Source organism: Chenopodium quinoa, unplaced genomic scaffold (assembly GCF_001683475.1).
Source record: "Chenopodium quinoa cultivar QQ74 unplaced genomic scaffold, ASM168347v1, whole genome shotgun sequence".
Taxonomy (NCBI): Eukaryota; Viridiplantae; Streptophyta; class Magnoliopsida; order Caryophyllales; family Amaranthaceae; genus Chenopodium; species Chenopodium quinoa.
The window spans coordinates 1,502,660-1,526,278 of record NW_018742881.1 but is presented as its reverse complement, the minus strand read 5'-3'; the positions used below and the strand labels follow the sequence as shown (position 1 = coordinate 1,526,278).

General features: G+C 34.0%; 2 protein-coding genes across 3 annotated transcripts; one reads left to right on the top strand and one right to left on the bottom strand.

Moving 5' to 3' along the window:
* Positions 1-2,868: 2,868 nt before the first annotated feature.
* LOC110726616 lies at positions 2,869-4,158 on the top strand. The gene has a single exon (XM_021906089.1). The coding sequence runs from the start codon at positions 3,213-3,215 to the stop codon at positions 3,888-3,890; it is 678 nt and encodes a 225-aa protein (XP_021761781.1). The 5' UTR covers positions 2,869-3,212; the 3' UTR covers positions 3,891-4,158.
* A 5,301-nt stretch (positions 4,159-9,459) lies between these two features.
* On the bottom strand, positions 9,460-23,618 carry LOC110726796. 2 transcript variants are annotated; one of them, XM_021906314.1, is made up of 16 exons: positions 23,098-23,618; positions 22,934-22,986; positions 22,106-22,143; positions 21,674-21,761; positions 20,813-20,918; positions 20,637-20,707; positions 20,052-20,121; positions 19,431-19,493; positions 18,753-18,824; positions 18,565-18,666; positions 12,731-12,805; positions 11,768-11,887; positions 11,351-11,467; positions 10,856-10,912; positions 9,989-10,062; positions 9,460-9,892 (listed from the first exon to the last, which is right to left on the bottom strand). In XM_021906314.1, exons 1-15 carry the CDS (start codon positions 23,224-23,226, stop codon positions 10,003-10,005), a joined length of 1,221 nt encoding a protein of 406 aa, XP_021762006.1. In that variant the 5' UTR covers positions 23,227-23,618; the 3' UTR covers positions 9,460-9,892; positions 9,989-10,002. The 2 variants fall into 2 exon arrangements, with proteins under 2 accessions (XP_021762006.1, XP_021762005.1); XM_021906313.1 differs by having other exon boundaries at positions 21,674-21,764; positions 23,098-23,616.
* Between the last annotated feature and the right edge of the window lies 1 nt (position 23,619).

The window sequence follows — 23,619 nt, the reverse complement described above, 5'->3', positions numbered from 1 at the left end:
ATATATATAGTCTATTATATAATTATATGTTGGTCTATTATTATTTATTTTGATTCAATTTTTTGTTTATTTAATTGTTAATTCTATTAATTCACGGCAGGATAGTAAGGAGTTCTCACATGGAACCCTTTCTATTGCCATTTTCTCCACGTTCTTCAAAGCAATTCCCCAAATTTCTGATGTCTCTTATAAAACAATTGTGTTATGTGCATGTACGTATACTTCTTCGTCTACTTGTACAAGAGAGGTGGAGGAATTAGTTGGTGGTTTATTGTCAATTTGTCATTATCTGCGGAACATATTGAGATGAATTGTCATTATGTATGAGTGTTAAGTGAATAATGCTAGTTTGGACTATCACGAGGTATTAGATCACCTTAAGTTTTATTATTTGACGAAATGCAAAGTATCTTTTTAAAGTTGAATTAGCGTTGGGTTATTTACTCAATGAATAGATATAGTAATGTCCGTCTTTCCATATACATAGGCATAAATTGATACAACAATAATAGCATGTTCGGGCATGCATTTAGCCACATTTTGACTTAAAATCATAAGTTTTACCATAATACTATTAATGCAAATTTGACATGTAAAAAGTTGTTCGCCCACTTACTCACTATTCATAGTCATCGTATTACTTGTTCTGATAGAAGTTATTCATAGCATAAGACAATAATTCACATATTATTGGCAAACTATATTTTTAATAAATAAAAATAACATGAAGTCAATCTTATAAAAAAAATAATCAAGGTAAAAGGTGCAATTGAGTTGAAGTAAAAGTGACAACGGAAATATAATTATTATATAAAATCAAATTCAAAAAATAGATAGTAACACTTCTAATATAGACATCTTTATAAGTCGGAATGTTTATAATTCAAATACACAAATATAAAATATAAGCGGAAACTTAGAACCAATACCACCACACCTGTATTCATATCGTATCATTACTTTTGTGTGACCAATACGACTACCTGTATTCATATTTGTATCATTACCTTTGTGTATATGTTCAATTCATCATTGTTTAATAAACGACAACAGAGTCACAGGCACCAATGCAAAGAAAAGGGAAGAAATACTACGAGTACTAGTCTACTAACATGAAAGAAAGAGAGATTTGCGTTTGATGGTTTTTGACTGTATGTTGATAGTATAATATGTTTATAATTAATACAGCTCCTGGTATGAAGCCAGGCATTTTACCTTGTATTCCGGGGATACTATACATCTGTTATGTGGTAGTTTTGCTGCAACTAAATTTAGTTACACTCTTCTGCCTACTCAAAATCTAACGGTTTACATATAATAACCATTTAATGCTACTCGTACCTTATTGACAATATTTTAACGAAGTTTAGTCTATAAATAAGGTTCAAGAACATTTTATATTAATTCCAATTGACAATAGTAGGAGTAACTCTTATACGTTATAAAGTGGAATCATCTTTGCTCTTTCTTCAATGTAGGACTATACACTCACAAGTGAGTTTACAATGAGTTTCAACATATACCGATGAAACGTATCATTACCATATGTAATTAATCAAAATAGTCAAATACGGAATAGTGTTTAATTAGTGTAGATCAACGTGCGTGTATGTGGCGGTTAAGGATAGGTCAAATTTTAACGAAGTTTTACTGTATATTTAATTTGTTTGTTTTGTATTTTTGCTACCTAATGCTTGTTTCTTCTTCGTTCTAAAGTTGGTTCATAATTTCAACCAAATCGACCTTTCTTGTCTAAGCTTAATTAATTGGGTTAAAGGCAACTAATTAAGTCAAATTACCCTTTTACCTTCCTCATGAAAATAGTCAAAGACAGTAACATTATGGGGAAGGGCCTCCTAATTGTCTCGCTCATCGAAACAACCATTATATCAAATTTCATGACATGTTAATGTGAAAATTAGTTAACTTTTGACTTTATGAAAAGTTGGACATTTTTACGTACACTCCAGTACTTTACCTTACATGCATCAAAGGGTAATTTTAGTCCATTTAATATTTGTTTTGCTCGTGGAATCCACACCCGAGTGCATATAAGAATTTTTAATAATGAAAATTAGGAAATTAAGATCTACTAGAAGCAGTAAATAAGTTTTTGCTTTATTTGTATAAGATGATGATAATTCTGTATATTACTCCGCATGATATTTCTCAATAACTTGTACAATCGATTTAACATAACAACTCTGTTGTCAAGAGATATATACTATATTGTTTCTATTTTCTTTTAAAATGTTTATTTTTATAATTGCATTGTTTCCCTTTTTTTTTTTTTTTTTTTTTTTTTGAAGTCTCATATTTTGAATACCCTTACTAATTGAAAATCCCCTCATGTAAGTAAAATAATAATAAAAAGAAAAAGAAAACCGTTCAAAAAAATAATACGAAGTATAGGACTACTGTCAATGTAAACATCTCGATTTCCTTTGACAACAAGGTCATGTTTTCATCACCTCGATGATACCAATTTAACCGCTTAAAAAGAATTAATTTTGATGAAATGAATAACAAAGGCTTTTTTCTTTCTTTACACTCACATATTGCGTAACCCTTGTCTTACTAAAATATAAAGCTTGGTGCATGGTCCTTTAGGGTCCGCGGTGCCAAGCCACCAAAGGGTCAAATTTGCTAAATTTGAGCAATAAACAACATTATTTGATTGGAATCATCAGTTTCTAGTTTTCACATACAAAAATATAATTTTAATTTAAGAAACTAACCTGAATTAGAAATTAGAATAAATCAACCATATATCAATCAAATGTAATTTATTATTTACGGATAAAGATAGTACTATTATTTTATATTTATATATATATATATATATATATATATATTTTGCAACAATTTTTATAAATGAAATTATCTAAAACAGCCAATATGGAAAGAAAGGAAACATACCTACCTAGGGGAGCCAACTGTCTAGTTGTTGAAAAATCTGGAAACTCCATTACATCGAAATTCTAAATTAAACACCCCTGAATGATTTATTCGACTCTTGAGGCAGTTGCAACACCAACTAATTAAACTAAATAAAACTTCCACTCTCTCAAACTATATAATAATATAATAAATATATACATTTTTCAATAAAATAAATATAAACTATAGTTTAGCTAGTAGGTATATTATATTATTTCTTTAAAATATTCAACCCCTTAACCCTTTCCATCCCCTTTAAATTGCCCCCTAACATGGTTGCTTCACCAATCATCCCCTCATCTCACTTTTTGAAAAAAAAAAAAAAAAAAAAAACCAACAAAGAAAAAATCATGGATTCAAAAAAATCCAACAAAATTAGAGATATAGTAAGGCTACAACAAATCCTCAAGAAATGGAGAAAGGTTGCTAATGCATCAAAATCCAACACAATTACCACCAATGTATCCACAACAAACACGGCCTCGGCCACTACCACCACCATTGCGAGCAATGGTGGTGGTAGCGGCAGTGGAAACAAAGGCATAAAATTCTTAAAAAAGACACTTTCATTTTCAGACAACTCTGTTTCAGGAACAGAGTATGTCCCAAAAGGTTACTTAGCAGTTTGTGTAGGAAAAGAGCTTAAAAGATATGTAATCCCAACAGAATACTTAGGTCATCAAGCATTTGGAATATTGCTAAGAGAAGCAGAAGAAGAGTTTGGATTCCATCAAGAAGGTGTCCTTAAGATCCCTTCCGACGTCGCGGTGTTTGAGAAGATCTTACAGATGGTACAGCATAAGAGGGAGGAGTTTTACTTCCATGAAATGTCTCAAAGTTTTGAGTTTCATGCATCTGATATTGATGTTATGAGTTCTACTTTGAGTGGTTGTTGTTCACCTGATTGTGATCAAATTCTTCAGCCTTCTCTTCCTCAGTTGTGCAGATGATCATTTTCACTACTACTAATTAAATTTTGGTTATAAATTTTTTTCATAAATTTTAGCCATTTTTTTTTTTTGGGTTTGTTTGCCCTTCCCTTATTAACATTTTTTTGTTGGAAAAAAAAAATGTTTTTAATAAGGGGAATGAGGTAGATTTTTCTCATTAGAACAAAACAAATTTGTTCTGTTTGTAATGGTTGATTAGTTTTTAATAGATCAGTCATTCATGTATCATTAATTCATTATCGTTTTTATTCATATTGTATTTACGTTATTTATATTATCGCACATGTTTATTTTCACGTATAAAGACGGAAAAATAGATTTTGACTTCAAAATAAATATTCCGCAAACTTAGTCTATTATTTGATACCAATTCAGTTGTATTTTCTAGGAAGTAGGAACTAGAATTTCATCTGAGAAACAGATTAATTCCCTACATTTGCTATCAATCAACAAGCCGTGATATATGATTGAGATTTGAATATTTAAAATGATTGAGAATTGTCCTCTAATTTGTCCTTTCATTCTAAGGGAATAAGATATAGTAAAAGTTGTACATTTTTATTTTATGATATCTAATCATAGATTATAGATTCAGAATATGGTAATCATGTTGTAATTTTCTTAATAAACACTATAAGACAATTTTCCCATGATAGTCGGGAAGCAATAATCAAACTTTAATAGGGAATAACAAATGTTTAATCTTCTCACTTTAAAGTTAACGATTATTACTTATTCTTGTTCAAATAGGATCTAAGCATATGTTTAGATGGATCAATAAAATCTTTACTACACATATTTTTTTTATTGGATTAAAAAAAACATGTCTTCTTCATATTAATTTGGCAACTTATGAGAGTTTAAATTTTAATTGTTTTTACAACTATAGAAACTATGTTGATGCAAAATAGAGGCATGGGTCAACTTAGTTATTCCAAATAACGTAAGAAGATATCATATACTCATTTGTTCTATTCTCAGTATAATTAACACGTGTATACACTTTTATCGTCTAAACCTTAAAACTTTAATAATTCAGCATTTTAAAACGTTAACCATAATACATTTGGCTCAATGCAGGCTATTGATCCAAAATTATTGATTGAATTATAGTACTCCATCCATATAAGCTAAATGTACAACATGAATTATTTCCATATCAAAAAGTCAGAATAAATAAATAAAAAATAATAATTCAAGAAGAAAGTGCATGCACGATACAAATCAAACATCATGCTTAAAGTAATGCAGGCTTATACAAGCAATTAAGTATATTCTCACCCCATAAACACAAGCAATTAATAATTATAACATACTAATAATTTTTGTGGTGCAAATTAATAATAACTTAATAAATAAGTATACAATATAAATATATACATGTAATTTCCTTATTAAATTAAATTAAATTAAATTGAGAATAGGACGCAAAGTTGCACATGAGCATCTATTCAGAGAAGTAGTTATTATTGCCTAATGCCTATGTAAAGGCAGGCTGTTATGCTGCAATGCAGGCATAGTGGACTTGGTAACTCATCAATTTTATTTTTCTGTTTTTATTATTTTTATTTACGGCTTTTTTATTTTTAAGCCTACATAAATATACTGCTACTACTAGTATAACATCAGCTCACATGCAGCTCATACGTTAACTGCTCTCTTTTCAACCGAAAAAAAACATTTGGACCCCACTATTCATGTGGACCCAACTCTTTTTCATATTTCTTAAAAAAATTGTATTTTTAATTTTTTTTATCAATAATATAATATAAGGATAAGATCTGCTCGATAAAAAACATTTTATTTTAATGATAATATTTCGACTTTTCGAGTATAAGTGTATAACACTTTTATTTCTTGAAGGACTTTAACGAATGAAATAGCTAGAAGTAATTTATGCATTATTTTAGAATGTTTGAAAAAAATGTTTGTGTTTCTTAAATTAGCAATGATTCATTAACTTATTTTGACTTTTTTCCAAAACGTTCATACTAATTAAGAAGTAATGATATGACCGCAATGTGGATACTATCATAAGGTCTGTAGCTAGTAAGATTGACATAACTTTTTAAGGAAACAAGTACTAAACACTAGATACTTGAAAATTTAGACAATTCAAGTAAACAATAATGAGAAGCATATCATTTTTTTCATATAGTATTTAACACCCAAGTGTAACTATACATTCAATTCGCTCCCTCACATTCTTCTCCCTCAGTACACTACAAGACCATATACACAAGAAGCAAAATACATCCGACCTGAACATAAGATAAATTCGTACGAAATAATATTATAATAATGTAACGAGTTCATATGTGGTCCAATCTTATAAGCACATCTACACTTGATTGCCACAAACCATAAGCAACGAGCAACCATAACGGCTAAGTGAAAAGCACAAAAGCAGCTGCTGCACCATTCTGATTATCTTATTGTACGTGCAAATAAACTTCTGCAAAACAAACTAATTTATATGTACTTAATAAACAACTTAAAACCCACATACTCTGATATAACTTCCATCTTTGGAACTATGAACATTTTATCCATAATTTGCATGATGTGTAACGTCCACAAAGGTGTAACAGAACATGTGTAACACAAAGAAAGCAACAGTGTATTACACATTTCATTTCTGATCTGAAATTATATACATTTGATTTGTTCTTTCCCAAACACCAGTGGATAATAATCCTTAGTTCCTGGCCTCAGTGTGCATGTATGTACATACGTAGTACGTTTTCCTGCAAATTTTATGCTTTGAAATGCTTTACTTTCCCAATGTTTTTGCTGATCCATCTTGCAGTAGATTTTTATTCAATTGAAGTACAGTTCCCAGGCTACGGTTAATCTTCGATCTCCCCGGGATAATGTTTTTATTACGGACTAGCCGTTTATCATATATTTCGATCTGTTGAGTACATGAGAAAATCCGCATGTGAGTGAAAATGTTGTTCCACATTAAAAGAGTATCCCATATTGAAGAAAAGAAAATGTTGTGTCCACTTTATAAGGCTAAGGGGGGCTACTTCCCTCATTGCTATATGGTTTTTAAGTGGAACGTTCTTGGTCGTATAAAATGGACAGTTATAACGAATTTAGCCCAGATTCGTTTAACACGATAATACTGATCCAATCACTTGTTGGTCCAATTTTTATGATAGTAGCAACTGCATTTATGCAATACGTCATCCTTTGAGCTAAGAAACCTTTAGCTTAGATGTGTGTTAAAATGGTGCCCACTTCATGCACACGTATTTGATAGGCTAAGGTAAGTGGTGGTTATAGTTAAGAACCAATTAAATGAGTGAAATTAAAACCGACATTGGATAATATATTAATGCCATTAGTATTTTTTTTTTTCATTTTTTCAGATGATATTTATGAATTTTACGTGACAAACTTTTGTAGCGTATATATTATTCAGCCATGCAGCATAAATCATGGTGCTATTATACAATTCGCCACACTTCCAAAGAGTTCGGTTTATCGTTTTCAGATCATGCATGCGACTATACCCGTGCAAAACTTGGATAAGGTTTTCTTTTCCTTTTCCTCCATATTTAATAAATTTACTGAGTTATTTATATACTCTATCTATCCACAAATAATTTCGGAATTACTATTGTTTTAGACTGTAAATGGGAACATATTCCTCTATTATTGATAATGTAGTTACTTCTGATTATTATTTAGTTAATCAGAGGGGGACCTTTCACCGGGGCCAGCCCCCCATAAATTATTGTAATTAATTAGTTAATGAACTTAAAAAACTTATAATTATTTATTAAAACTTTTTGGGTGTTTAGAGAGCCACAAGGGTGGGGATGAGAATCGATCCCAGGATCTCTTGGTATCGAGAGGGTAGTTTTTGACTTGAGCTATCCCTCACTCTCAAATTAGGTAAGATTATATTATACATATTTGTCAGCATATAAATACATATGTAGATATGTTAAATATATCAATATGTCATAAATTTTCTTATACGGAGTACTTAATTAAAGATATTAATGATATTTTTCAAAAAAAAAACAGGTATTATTGAATACGAGTCCATGAGTCACAACATCATACGAAATTTAATGCATGCTAGGCTCCTAGCTTAAGAATGAACTTTTTTCTTATTAATCAAGTAGACGTCGTTAACATAATTTTTGTTATTAATAAAATGGAATTATACAAGTACATGATTTAAATAAGTAGGATATAAGTAATGAAAAAACATGTAAACCTGTCGTCTTATCTCTTGTGCAATACACTATGCGACATACGAAGTATATCATTTGCTTAGAGTTATAGCTACCCATGATTTCATTGGTTTGAGGAGCTACAAACAAGATGAGCATATTAATGAAATAATTTAACTTGTTTAAATGAAGGCATTACTTCCTCTGTAAGGGCTGTTACCATAAGAAAAGTCGTCTTCACTTTTCAACAACTAACTTAATCCGTCATTTTTTTTTGAAATACGTAGACATAATTTGTACTCTGTAAAAGATTTGTACGGAGGACAAATGTAAGTTGCTTATTATTCGATTTTGCCAAAATAACATCAAAGTCCCAACTTTGATAAGCGGAAGAAACAACTTGGTATTGTGGTATGATTGCATGAAACAGGTTTTTGAAGTCTGTAAAGTAGTTATTACAGACAAGATCCTTAATATTTTTGTTCTGTTTTATAGAGTCCAAAAATAGTAAACACAAAGAGTATAAAGCTCCCAGTTTTTAAGGGATTTGCATGGTTGAAGATTAACCTTTGTATAGAAATCACCAGATTCAGTAATCATCGCGCGATTCACAATCTGTCTCTTAATTTTAATAATCTAGCATCTAATTGCAATGAACCCTCTCCAACACCCTCGTCGTGATAGTATAATTTGTGACATATAACAACTCGAACCCCTCCTGCACCCCCCTTGCAAGTCCTGGAGGATTAAACTAATGTCAATCTCTTTGTAATAAACCGATATCAACTTTCCCCAACAGAGGGTTCTTTTTCCTTCCCCTGCTCTTCCCCCCATGGCTACCTTATGCAAGACAAACTTTATGAATGTTTTGCAGGGTAGACACATCCGGCGGCTGATAGTATTGAGAGCTCATCATCATCACCGTAATTCACTAGTATCATACAAAAAAATTAAGGGTCCGAATACAAGCTATGATGAACCATCCTTTCGCAGATGGTGCAAACCACAAACGGAAAAGACAGAAAAGATAGAGAAGATACCGAGGGGATCCTTACCTGTTTATGTAGGGCCACACGAGAAGAGGTTTGTCATCCCTATGGCATATCTGACAATGCCGGATTTTGAGAGCTTAATGGAGACAGCCGCTGAAGAATTTGGATTTAAGCAGGAGGGCGGGTTGAAGATCCCCTGTGACGAGGATGACTTCAAGGAGATCCTGTCAAAATGCTTAGCAAATCATAAGGCCACATTGATAACAAGAAACAGAAAATGGGCAAGAGGTTAGAAATATTTACAGCCAATATTTTGTTATTTTACAATCTAAAATTTCATTCAAGTATATGAAGAAAGATAGGTGAAGAAAGAAATACAGAAAATAGTGGAATCATATGAAAAACATATGCTATCGTTCGTTATGATATCAATGGACCATTGCAGAGTATTGAACACATATACATCTCAAAAATATCAAAATTCTAGAATTCAAGATAAAGAATCAATATATTAGGAACACTATCTAATGCTTCTCAACAAATTTTACTAGTTAGATTTACAACACTCAAGAGCGTAGGGGGGTTGGCTGGCACTGCAAGCAAGGAGGTGGTCGACACAGCAAGCTGAGAGCGAGGTTGGCCAGGACAGTCATGGCACATTGATGTATATTTATATTTGATTTGTTCAATGTACCATACTGTGGAATAGCATATCGAAGCGATTCCATTTCTCCGTCAGTTTTTTCTTTTACTTGTATAGGACACATAGGAGCTTCTTTGATTTCATTTCTTTCTCACTACGCAACCCAAATATACTCTCGAAAGAAAGAATTAGAAAGTCAGAAATATAACCCACAATAACATTAAGTTGATCAGCTACAGAAAAAGTTATTTGTGCAGTTTATATGCTTACATGTACATGTACTGTTAAGTTTTTGAGTATCGATCAACAAATGCCTTTGCTTTCTCAGGTGCAAAGAAACGTGCCTGCATATGACACCCAAAATGTTACTCATACGCTCATCACATCAAAAATAAGTTGTCTTTTAGAAGGAAAAAAAATATGTTCCCAAATTGCAGATTTCGTGAGAGCATGCAGATAAATTTGACTGGACGAGTGGACAGAAGTGATAAATAAGAATCCTTTTGAAAAGGAAAATCCCCAAACAAGGCCTGCTAGTTGTATCCACAAAACTTAATAATATTCGCAGATGGTGCAAACCATATACAGAAAAGACAGAAAATCCTATTAGAGTGTATTTTTATAGAAAGTTAAAGTCAAATTATGATCAACCAAATCATCCTATATACGAAGTATACATAGTTAAAGTCTATCATACCTTGAAAAAGAAACAAAAGGTGAAGACTGCTCCAGACAGCATGGAGAATAGGAATTAACACACAAAAATTAAGATGGTTTTCCATCTACCTTTCTTGTCACTTTTCAGTTACATGTCTAAATTGATTCATGAAGAGCAGATTTATCAGCATAATTGAATAAGAGCACATGACTGAAAAATTGAAAATTAGATTATGGAGCATGATATGTCAGAAAACTTAGGAGACTACCCTGAGTTATAGATATAGATGTTTGTTATCCATCCCCATGTGTAAGATTAGATCATTAAAATGGTTGCAAATTGAATGCAAGGGCATCATAATTAACACACACACGTACACACAAGCAAATGCATTTGCTCAAGTGAAAGCTGCATGAACACTCTACATGATAAGCAAAGAATAGCTAGCATGAAGCTAATCAAGGACTTCAATGTCTTACTTGTATAAACATCCGTTCTGCATCTCCAACATTGCCATTTTGTTTCAATATTATCCCCTGCATTGCCAACACATGAACTGTTTATTGGCTTACTACTAAAGACAATAACTTGTGGGAAAGAAAACAGGTATAGAACTCTGAAGAGCTTAAGGGACAGATATATAGCATGACTTTTTGGACCAACAGATGATACAAACCCTTCCTACTTTCGCAAATCAAAGGTCTCATGGAAGTATAGCCTTTTCTTATATGGGCTTCTCTATGGTGATAACGAATTTGATGCTACATACAATCCAAATGGTCAATTAAGACCCTGGCGACCCTAACACTACTCGGAAGCTGCAATATCTTCCCTACAGCCCAGTAGCAGTTATTTTAGAAAGAACAAACTTAGAGCATTAGACATCAGAAAATTGGCCAGACATAACTGTAAATTAAAACCTATCTCAAAATGACAGCTTTTTCAAAGTGTATGAAAGATTTTGAAAAGATCACCTTAGCTAAGTAACCCCGGAAGTCATCAGGATGACTAGAAATCAATTGATCATAAACTGATAATGCATCGCTGATATGACCCCAATCTGAATAGGCTTTTCCAAGCAGCAGTTCAACCTGGACAACAAATAGTCAAATATCATGAATTGATAAATACCCTGGACCCAATTTTAACAAATAGATTCCAATTCAGATAGAAAAAAGTTCTCATGGTATAAAAGACGTCAAATCCAGCTTTTCAATAACAAATTACAGAAAAAATCAGGAGTTATTTTATTTTATTTTATTTTTTTTATTTTAATTATGTATAAAGAGTGTATTTTCAGAACAGTTGAACAACTAGTTTTTGCAATTATGAAATATTTATGAAGTTTATGAAAATTCAATGTCCCTGAAGAATTATGAATTCAGACTAACTTGAATTGGATCCACATTCTGGGCGTCATTTTCCTCTGTGCTACTTTCTGTCTTAGTAGTGCTATCACTAGATTTACCATTATTGAGACGTTCACGGGAATCCAGAAGGACCTGAACAGCCTACAACCAGAAAATAAAACAAATCCAAGTCAACATATAGGTGTAGGTCAGGAAGAAAACAAAAGCCAAATGAAAGATTTAGTTTTTTTTTTAGATAAGTGAATGATTTATGCAATGTTAATTCAAAGTTTAGTTTCTCAAAGTACACAGAAATACCAAGTTTGGTTCTAGCAAAATTGCCTACATGTAGCCGGCTATAACAATCAAAATTAGACTGATTCATGCTACCAACATGTTGAAAATCCCAGCTGAACTACTAGGAACAAACTAGACACTAATTCTACAAAACATCACAGAGCTAAAATTTAACTTTAGATCATGATGCACAAGTCAAGGGTGGTCTCTTGGCTAAAAGAAATAATAAGCAAAATTAATTGGCACATCAATGCCTGTCAGTGCAAAATGTCCATTATTGATAGCAACACATTGAAAAGCTAATAGTCAAGTAGTGCACTAGCATGTGCAGCAGCAAAATTTGTGCTGGCAAGATGATGGAAAAACGTAAGACTGCAGAAAATGTACTACAAAGTCTTGAACAAAGCACTCTAGATTACCATGTTCCATGCTGAAGTAGACCAACACCTACAACCCCTCATAGCATAAAGCTAATAATTCAAGGAAGACTCTCTAACCAATATTGATGCACTCAAGTGTACAAGTTGATGCAAATTGTGTATCACAGCAGAGCAAAAACATCTTACAGAACTGGGATTTTTCAATTTTACCCCAATTCATATTGTCTCAAGATGCTGAAGTAAGACTAGCATGCAAAAGTACTGAATATTGAGTTGCTCTACACAACAGAAAGAAACAACTAATCTATGATTGAACCAGATGGCAAACCTCGTCAGGCTTCTTAGCAGCAAGTAATGCATTTGTAAGGCCACGCAGAACTTCAAAATCTATACCTTTGGTCACCTTTTAAGAAAACAAAATTTATTTACTGTCAGCAATCTCAGCATACATACAGCTCACAGCACACAAAAAATTGATATGAATTCCCTATTTAGACAACTATTTATCTTCATTGAAATTAAATTTACAAGAAAGGATGGAGCATCTCTGAGCACACAAAAGAATAAATGAGAACAGCCATTGATATTTCTATTGCATTAAAAAAAGTTCTAGGAGCAAGTATGCATAGGATATTTTAGACTGATGATTTGCATTATTACAATTATTTTCCTTCCTACTTTCCTAGTACCTAGAGTTGTCAAAAGTTCCGACCCAAAATACCGACTCAAACCCGATTATTAACCGACCCATCTGAACCAGAAAAAATGGTGACCCAAACCCGACCTGAAACCAACCCTAGACCCGAGTTGACCCGAGTATGTGAGACTCGAACCCGAACGTGAATTGACCTTATTGACCTGAACCGAACCCGACTTGAACCGAAATTGACCCAAACCCGTTTTAACCCATCAAAACCCGAATTTAACTCGACTTGTTACTAACCTGACCTAAATTCAACCCGACACGTTCCTAACCCGACCCGAATTTAACCCAACCTGTGACAAACCCGACCCGAAATCAACCCGACTTGTTATTGATCTGACCCAAATTCAACCCGACTTGTTATTGACACGACCCGAATTTTACCAGAACTATTACTAACCCGACCCAAAAATTCAACCCGATCTGTTACTAAACTGACTCGAAACCAACACGACTTGTAATTGATCCGACCTTAATTCAACCCAAATTGTTCCTAACTCGATTTCAAATCACCTTAAATGCAATTAAGACCACCTTATTATTGTTGATCAAAGCATTTTGTCTAAGGAGACCAAATCGGTCCACGCCAGCAAAAGAAAGGAGCATCATTCTCAAATTTAAGAGTTAAATATAGTATATATTTGTTGTATGGTCAAAGGAGATAATTATCTTCCTAAATTATAAACTATAGTTCCCTAGTATATTGCCATATATATTATAGTTAAAAGAAATGATTAGCTTGATAAAAATGATAATTTATCTATTTATATTTAGTCGAACCCGAATATGACCTGACTTAGAAATGACCCGACCTGATTGTAACCTGCAAATTATTGACTTGAACATAACCCGACTTGACTCCGAGAATGACTCGATTTGGAAATGACCTAACTTGATTATAACCCGCAAATTATTGACTTGAACAGAACCCGACTTGAACCCGAGAATGACCCGACCTGTTTATAACCCGCAAATTATTGACTTGAACCGAACCCGACTCAAACCCGAAAATGACCCGACCTGATTCTAACCCGCAAATTATTGACTTGAAACGAACCCGACTCGAACCAGAGAATTACCTTAGCCCGTTTTAACCCGTGAAAACCGGAATTAAACCCGACCTATTGTTCACCCGATCCGAATGTAACCCGACATGTTATTAACCCGACCTAAACACGACCCAAACCCGATAAGAAGTATGACCTGACGTGACCCAAACCCAAACCCAACCCACATAGTTTATGGAATTAATCCGAATTGACCCGTCCCAAGTTGACCCGACCCACTCTTACCGATCCAAACCCGACCCGTTTACCCGAATTGACAGTTCTACCCGAAACCTCTAAAATTTCACAAAAGCGTAGATATTAGCCTTCAATTATGGAAGTTTTTGACTTTTTTTCACCCGAAAATAAAAATTGCCGAAATGTTTACCATGGTCCCTAATACCCTCCGGGAGTCCAATTGGCTAGGTGGAACCATCCAATTTGCCTTTAAACGACCAATTTATCGGTTTATAACTTACACCGAATTCATTAACCCAAGTTTACCACGAACATTTATGACAACATATAATTATCATATATGGATCCAAATAGCATTATATGACCCCGAGATGTATCCCCTAAAATCTCAATGCTTTTCGACACCAGGCCCCAAAACAATTTGAAATTTCTCAAAAAAAACGTGGATATTAGCCTTAAATTTTGGAATTTTAAAACATTTTTTCGCCCGGATATGCTGAAATGTTTACCGTGGTCCCTAATACTCTCAGGGAGTCCAATTGGGTGGGCTGAACCATCCTATTTGCTTTTAAACAGCCAATTTACCGGTTTACAACTTGCACCGATTTAATTAACTCAAGCCTATTACGAACATTTATGACAATATATAATGATCATATATGACGGCATTGTATGACCCTGAGATGTATCCCCTAAAATCTCAAAACTTTTCGACACCGGGGCTCGAAACATCCCAAATTTCTCAAAAAGCGTGGATTTTAATTTTAGAATTTTTTTACTTTTTTTCGCCTGGAAATAAAAATTGACGAAATGTTTACCATGGTCCCTAATACCCGTCGAGAGTCCAATTGGGTGGGTGGAATCATCTAATTATCCTTTAAACGACCAATTTACCAGTTTACAACTTGCACCAATTTTATTAACTCAAGCCTACCATAAACATTTATAACAACAAATAATGATCATATATGGTTCCAAACGGCATTATATGACCCCGAGATATATACCCCAGAATTTCAAGACTTTTCGACACCGGGCCCCTTAACCTCCAAAATTTTCAAAAAGTGTAGATACTAGCCTTCAATTTTGAAATTTTTGACTATTTTTTGCCTGAAAATAAAAATTGCCGAAATGTTTACAGTGATCCCTAATACCCCCTAGGAGTCCAATTGGTTGGGTGGAACCATCCAATTCGTTTATAAACGGCCAATTTACCGATTTACAACTTGCACCGATTTCATTAATTCAAGCCTATCACGAACATTTATGACAACATATAATGATCATATATGGTTCCAAATGGCATTGTATAACTCCAAGATGTATCACCTAAACTCTCAATCATTTTCGAAACCGGGCCAGAAACCTCCAAAATTTCTCAAAAATCATGGATATTAGCCTTCAATTTTGAAATTTTTTGACATTTTTTCGCGCGGAAATAAAAATTGCCGAAATATTTTCCATGGTCCCTAAAACTCTCTAGGAGTCCAATTGGGAGGGTAGAACCATCAAATTTTCCTTTAAACGGCTAATTTACCGGTTTACAACTTGCGCTGAGTTCATTAACTCAAGCCTACCACGAACATTTATGATAAAATATAATGATCATATATGGTTCCAAACGGCATCATATGACCCCGAGATGTATCCCCTAAGATCTTAAGGCTTTTCGACACCAGGCCACGAAATCTCCAAAATTTCTTAAAACGTGTGGATATTAGCCTTCAATTTTGGAATTTTTTTTACTTACTTTCGCCCGAAAATAAAAATTACCGGAATGTTTATCATAGTCCCTAATACCTGCCGGGAGTCCAATTGGGTGAGTGGAATCATCCAATTTTCCTTTAAACGACCAATTTACCGGTTTACAACTTGTACCAATTTCATTCACTCTAGCCTATCACGAACATTTATAACAATAAATAATGATCATATATGGTTCCAAACGACATTTTATGACCCCTGAATATATCCCTTAGAATTTCAAGACTTTTCGACACCTGGCCCAAAACCTCCAAAATTTCTCAAAAAATGTGGATATTAGCCTTCAATTTTGGAATTTTTTTTCTTTTTTTTGCCTAGAAATAAAAATTGCCGAAATGTTTACCATGATCCCTAATACCCTCTGGGAGTCCAATTGGGTGGATTGAACCATCCTATTTGCCTTTAAACAGCCAATTTACCGGTTTACAACTTGCACCGATTTAATTAACTCAAGCCAATTACGAACATTTATGACAACATATAATCATCATATATGGTTCCAAACGGCATTGTATGACCCTGAGATGTATCCAATAAAATCTCGAAACTTTTCGACACCGGGCCTCGAAACATCCTAAATTTCTCAAAAAACGTGGATTTCAATTTTATAATTTTTTTTTACTTTTTTTCGCCTGGAAATAAAAATAGGCGAAATGTTTACTAGGGTCCCTAATACCCGCCGAGAGTCCAATTGAGTGGGTGGAATCATCCAATTTTCCTTTAAACGACCAATTTACCAGTTTACAACTTGCACCAATTTCATTAACTCAAGCCTACCACAATCATTTATAACAACAAATAATGATCATATATGGTTCCAAACGGCATTACATGACCCCTAGATATATCCCCTAGAATTTCAAGACTTTTCGACACCGGGCCCCGACACCTCCAAAATTTCTCAAAAAGTGTGGATATTAGCGCCTTCAATTTTGGAATTTTTGACTTTTTTTTGCCCGAAAATAAAAATTGCCGAAATGTTTACCGTGATCCCTAATACCCTCTAAGAGTCCAATTGGTTGGGTGGAACCATCCAATTCGCTTTTAAACGGCCAATTTACCGATTTACAACTTGCACCGATTTCATTAATTCAAGCCTATCACGAACATTTATGACAACATATAATGATCATATACGGTTCCAAACGGCATTGTATAACTCCAAGACGTATCCCCTAAACTCTCAATCTTTTTCGACACCGGGCCAGAAACCTCCAAATTTCTCAAAAAACATGGATATTAACCTTCAATTTTGAAATTTTTTTACTTTTTTTCGCCTGGAAATAAAAATTACCGAAATATTTTTCATGGTACCTAAAACCCTCTGGAGTCCAATTGGGTGGGTGGAACCATCCAATTTGCCTTTAAACGACTAATTTACCGATTTACAACTTGCGCCGATTTCATTAACTCAAGCCTACCATGAACATTTATGACAACATATAATGATCATAAATGGTTCCAAACGGCATTGTATGACTCCGAGATGTATCTCTTAAAATCTCAAAACATTTCGACACGGGCCTCGAAACATCCCAAAATTCTCAAAAAGCATGGATATTAGCCTTCAATTTTTGAACTTTTTTTACTTTTTTTCGCCAGGAATGGTCCCTAATACCCCCTGAGAGTCCAATTGGGTGGATGGAATCAACCAAATTGCCTTTAAACGACCAATTTACCGGTTTACAACTTGCACCGATTTCATTAACTCAAGCCAATTATCTATTTATAGTTAGTTGAATCCGAATATGACCTGACTTGGAAATGACTCGACCCGATTGTAACTTGCAAATTATTGACTTGACATAACCTGACTTGAATCCGAGAATAACCCGACTTGGAAATGACCCAACCTAATTAGATACCGCAAATTATTGACTTGAACCGAACCCGACTTGAACCCGAGAATGACCCGACTTGAAAATGACCCGACTTGATTATAATCCACAAATAACCCGACTCAAACTCGAGAATGACCCGACCTGATTCTAACCAAAAATTATTGACTTGAACCGAACCCGACTCGAACCCGAGAATTACCCTAACCCGTTTTAACCCGTGAAAACCCAAATTAAATCCGACCTATTGTTCACCCGACCAGAATGTAACCCGACCTGTTATAAACCCGACCTAAACCCGATAAGAAGTATGACCTGACTCAAGCATGACCCAACCCAAACCCGACCCACATAGGTTATGGAATTAATATGAATTGACCCGACCCGAGTTGACACGACCCACTCTTACCCAACCCAAACCCGACCCGTTTACCTAATTGACAGCTCCACCAGTACCCCTACATAGCAACGCTCTTTTACCTATGATGAGCTGATAAGTATTCATCCTTAAATTAGTGCCAAATAATGAGATAAAAAGAGTTTGTGAAAGCAATTGGACAGACTGCAAGCTGCAGCTAATGGAAAATGCAAGAAATAATCCACGCATAAAGACCTTTGCTGAACTTTTGTATGCTGCAGCGCTTCCTTCATAATCATTGAGCTCATACTTTATCTCCCCCAACAAGCGAAAGACATCTGGGTCACTTGGTTTTTCCTGAGAAGTCAGAGCAACATACTTCAGAAGTTCAGATTGTCTAAATTATTTGAATCATGTTACGATTATATCTAGTAACAAACAACCTTTGCCAAGTTCTCGAGATAAGTAGCAGCCCGAGCATATTCTCCAAGTTCTGCTGATGTTACTGCAGCTCCCTGCATGATGTCTCTATATTATAAAAGAAGTTGCCAGATGTTCTTTATGGCTGAAATACAATAACAAGTGACTGATTTTGCTGAAATTATAAGATTTTCATTCCCCTGTATAGGCTTTCAAGTCATTATCGAATTCCCATTCCCACCAGTGCACAACAATCATTATCCAAGCTGGGCAAGATATATATTATACATGCCAACAGACAAACACCATCATATAATATACGTAGTACAACAATGCTCTGTAAGGAATGGTCCATATTTCAAGCTGAAGGTTGAGTCTCATAAGACTCATTACAAGCTTATAAAATACACAAAGATCTTGATCTCCACTAAAAAAATAGGTTTGATCAAGAATAGGGTAAAACTGAAAACAAAAAGGAAATTTGAAAGGAAACAACAAACGTATGAGTGTACAGCAAAGTATAAGGTACCCAGTGTACAACAAAAACATAGACCATTGTAGCATAAATAGTCTATTAACGTTCCCAAATAAGGATGCCCATAGTTAACGGTTATATGTAGAATAATGCCCAAAGACAAACATAATGCATGAATATTTGATATTTTTAAGCAGGAACAAATTTCAAAGAATAAATCACTCACTTCAAGAGCAACTGGATCTTTAGGCGAAGAGTTCAGAGTTGCCTCATATTGCTGAAGCCTACTCTGTTAAGATACATAAACAAAACTTGTCAATAGGGAGGGGAATTCAATAAATTCCTCCACTCTGGAAACACTTAAAGAAGAATTTTCTTAAATATTATCAACATAATCAATATAAGAATGTCGTGGCAAGATCCAAACAATATTCAGCAAGTAATTGCAATTTATTCACTCACTCGTGATATCCCCAGTCCCTACCATGATTTCATCTCACATGAAAGGTGATGAAACTAGATTGGAGGTACTTAAGGTGTTTCCATAATATTTAACTAAAACACGCAATGACCCTGTTGATGTTACCTTATTATTAATGGTTCTACCCCAATTCTAATTTCTATAATATTAGGTCACATAGGCATACAACCAAGAAAGCTTCTCACAACTTTAACCCCTTTTTCTTTCTTTTATTCTACATTCATGCTCTCACCTTCAACTTCACCATTTTCTCTCTTAAAAGATGTGTAATCAAAGTGATTGAACATTCAGCTTTATAGCCTTGCAGTAATTTACTAGAAGTTATAGAAAAGGCAGCATGCTGAAAATGACCGTCCACAAATTTACCTGAAGAATTGCTGTCTCTTCTTTGGACAACTTTTTACTGACTGCTCCATTGTCTTCACTGGAAGTTATGCTGCAAAATATGGGACAAGCCAAAGAAAAAAAAAACAAGCACCAAGATTAAATATTGTTACTAATGTGCACATAATTATATTGACACTTTTTTTATAGAAGACATGTATACATATCATTTATCACACATATGAGTATATCACTCAGGAAACCAAAACATACAGAAGCATAAGCATCATGATGTCAATACCAAAAGAGGTCCATTGTCATATCTTGAAATCATTTAGCATTAAGAATGAAGACATACGCAGAAAACCACGGTCCAGAAGAATATAAAGATTGCTACGCAGCCTCTAACAAAAGGCTTGTTTACTTCAGTGAAAGATGCTAAAGCATGTGGAAGTGAAGCTACAGAGAGAAAACAATAGTAAGCCTTTAACTTAAGAAGGGTTTTTTTTTTTTGGGCTCAGAAGATATGTTTAGCTTTGATTATTTAGAAATAAAAAGAAGAAACAGTGTGACCTAATGAAATGCAACTTTATACTAACAAGAGAAAATTTTATGATGCTAGAGTACCTTCCAGTCGGTAGAAAGTCTCCCAAAGCAAAGACAAGGCCAAAGACCACAACAGCAATTCCAACTCCGATCTACCACATTTTCATATTTCATTCAATAAATAGCATAGCCACAAATCATGAGAAACTCCACCAATATGCTAGTATAATTGCATGAGACAACTTTCCAACTCAAACCTTAGTCCCAAGCCCGATTGTGTTCTGCTTTGGTTCAATTGGTGCATCATAGTCTATTGCCCTAAACTCATTCGTCGTCTCTGATTTCTTCTTTTCAACAGCGGACCTGATAGAATATATCAGAATTTAGATATTAAGATTCTACCAAGCAGAATGGAGCAAATGAGAAAGAATAAAAAGGAAAGATGCTTAATCATCAACAGAAGTTGACAACGTTTTAATTTATCAATAACAGAGGAACAAAGTTGTGTTTGCACTTTGTTGCATACATTGCAGCATAAAATGAAAGTCTAAGAAGTAAACAACAATTAGACTCAATTTGATTTTTTTATAACAGATATACTAATAACCCATTACATCAGTTTAGTTAATAATGGAAACTTGGACAGCTGTTATCCCAACAGTGGATCTTTAACATAAACAATCACAGCTCAATTATTGGGCCACAGCACTCACATACTAGACAAGTAGAGGTTCATTCTCAGCTGCCGAATATCTTTGTCCAATGTCCAACTTCATATGGATCAAAACAGACTAACCATGTTCAATTATCAGAAGCACTTGGTCAATACCGAATTTGGTGAATGACTTTAGAAAGTATAGCAGAATATATCTTGGCAATTATATCATAATTATGTGTACGCAACACAATTGTGGAACAGAAAGTACATGACTTACAAGAACCACTAGTTGATGTATCAAAGTGAGACATTTTTCTGAAAATTTAAAGCAAATATCATAGCTAACAAGGTCATACAAATTAATGTTGAAGTTCTAATATTGATTAACCATCCAGAATCTTTTTATCATAACCACCAATTGTAAAAGTCAGTAGATTATGAAAATGCCAGAAAATTGCACCTTTTGACTGCTTGAAGCTTTTCCTCAAACTCTAGATCAGAGAGAGTTTGCTTAAACTTTTTGTCGGGCCTTGAACTCACTCCTGGTGCTTCTACAAAAATACAGTCTATAATTTTAGAGAGGGCTTTGTAGAAAAAGGAACACAGAAAGAAAGTACACAAAGTGGTGAACTGGTTTATTATAAACATATGATATGTTTATTGGCTTGAAGATGTCCACAAATCTTTTCCCATTAGGTAAACAGACAAAAATGGGAAGTACTATGAGAAATAAAATAACATCATAATATTCAGAATGAAAACATCATACAGTTAAAGCTACAGTTTTTATAAAACATTTTGTATTCGACCTCGAGAAAACAGAACCCTCTATAGCAATAGGAAAATGCTTGAATCTATCAAAAACAAGTAGAGGAGGGAAAGCTCCACTTACGACCAGGCATGGAGCTAGATTTCGTACTTGCTGACTTGCTGCACCAAGCAATATAGAAAAGATTAGAAATTGCTATGAGACAAAGAGTAATGAAAAAAATGACAAATAAATCTAGGGCTGACAGTATGACAGAAGTAGAAAACAAAATCATGGGAGCTATATGCACAATCATATCAAATAGACCTTGGTGTATACAAGACACAATTTCTTCCCTTTGTTTCAACAAATCTACTTCACTTAAACTCAAACATGTGTCCAACCCTTGAAACTCCCGGGTACATAAAAGTGTATGACACTAGACAAAAACCATAAATTGGAATTGAGTGACCATAGAATATTGGAATTCCCTGAAAATCGTGGATTCTAAACTTAAAATCACACCCTACCCAATCATTGCTCCCTTGGTCCAACTGTCCAAGACCGAATAATACTCAAAAAGAACTACAAATAAATCTAGCATTATGTTCAAAACAACTTTTCATCTTATCTTCAGAGTAGAGAAGGCTAATGGATCTCAGCTCGGCTACGGCACCTTGCCAACACTTTACATTCTACCAACCATCTAAAAGCTCAAAAATTCCTGCTTTGATATTGTAGTATCTAGTATATTAGCATTCTTAAATAATTCTAGTTAAGTGATTAAAAAAAAATAGTTGCACATAATTAATTATGCATTTGACCAAATTTCAACCAATTCAAGACTACAATAATATACTTCATGTTATAATTTTATAAATACAATTAGAAATTAAAAATTTCACAATAGATAAAACTAAAAACCATGACATAAGTACAAACAAAACCCAAATTAGAGGTTGAAAAAAGGACCTTTGCTGTGGAAGAATGCCCTTTTGCTGCTTTGAACTGCTCCATTTTTTGGTCTGAAAAGATCAAACACCCAACTTAGCCAATAAAAAAAACATATAGAAAAAAAATATACAAATTAAGTAACCATCATAAGCAATAATAAAGAAAAGAAAATTAATGTTTACATTTTTAGTATCATCTTCAGAGCCGAATCCACGAGGATTATCAGAACATTGAACACGAAATGAAGAATAATTGCAGCGTTTTATTATAAAGAAGCTTGAGTAATTCAATGGGGTTGCTGCAACCCACATTATTTTTTATGGGTGTTGCTTCAATTATCAATTCTTACCAAAATTTCGGGGCTTTACCTGCTTGGTTTTTTTTTTTTTTTTTTTTTTAATATATTTATAAATTCAGAAGAAGAAAAAAAATACCAGAAAGTAAAGTAAGAGGGGGTGATGAACAACGGTCAAAATTGAAGAAAATACTGGGAATTTAAAAGTTTGATTCTTGCTAAACCGCCATAGAATTGTAGTTAGAGCTGTTTTCCTGGGTAGATTTCCACAGTTTCACTATGAAGGGAGAGTAACGGATTGAAATGGATAAAGAAGAAACTTGTTAACGAGTGCTTGTTCGCGGGGCAGTTCAATTATGGCTCATGACTTGTGAGTTATGACTTGTGAGTCTTACGACTCATGACCCAT

Bases quoted from the DNA above. Each gene is read 5' to 3' on its own strand.
- LOC110726616 (XM_021906089.1), top strand. From the start codon at position 3,213: ATGGTTGCTTCACCAATCATCCCCTCATCTCACTTTTTGAAAAAAAAA.
- LOC110726796 (XM_021906313.1), bottom strand. From the start codon at position 23,226: ATGTGGGTTGCAGCAACCCCATTGAATTACTCAAGCTTCTTTATAATA. The intron at 20,919-21,673 runs GTGCAATTTTCT...ATATTCTATCAG, and splicing joins AAGCTTCAAGCAGTCAAAAG to GTCCGCTGTTGAAAAGAAGA. The intron at 12,806-18,564 runs GTCTTTATGCGT...TTTTCTTAAAAG, and splicing joins CATACAAAAGTTCAGCAAAG to GTGACCAAAGGTATAGATTT.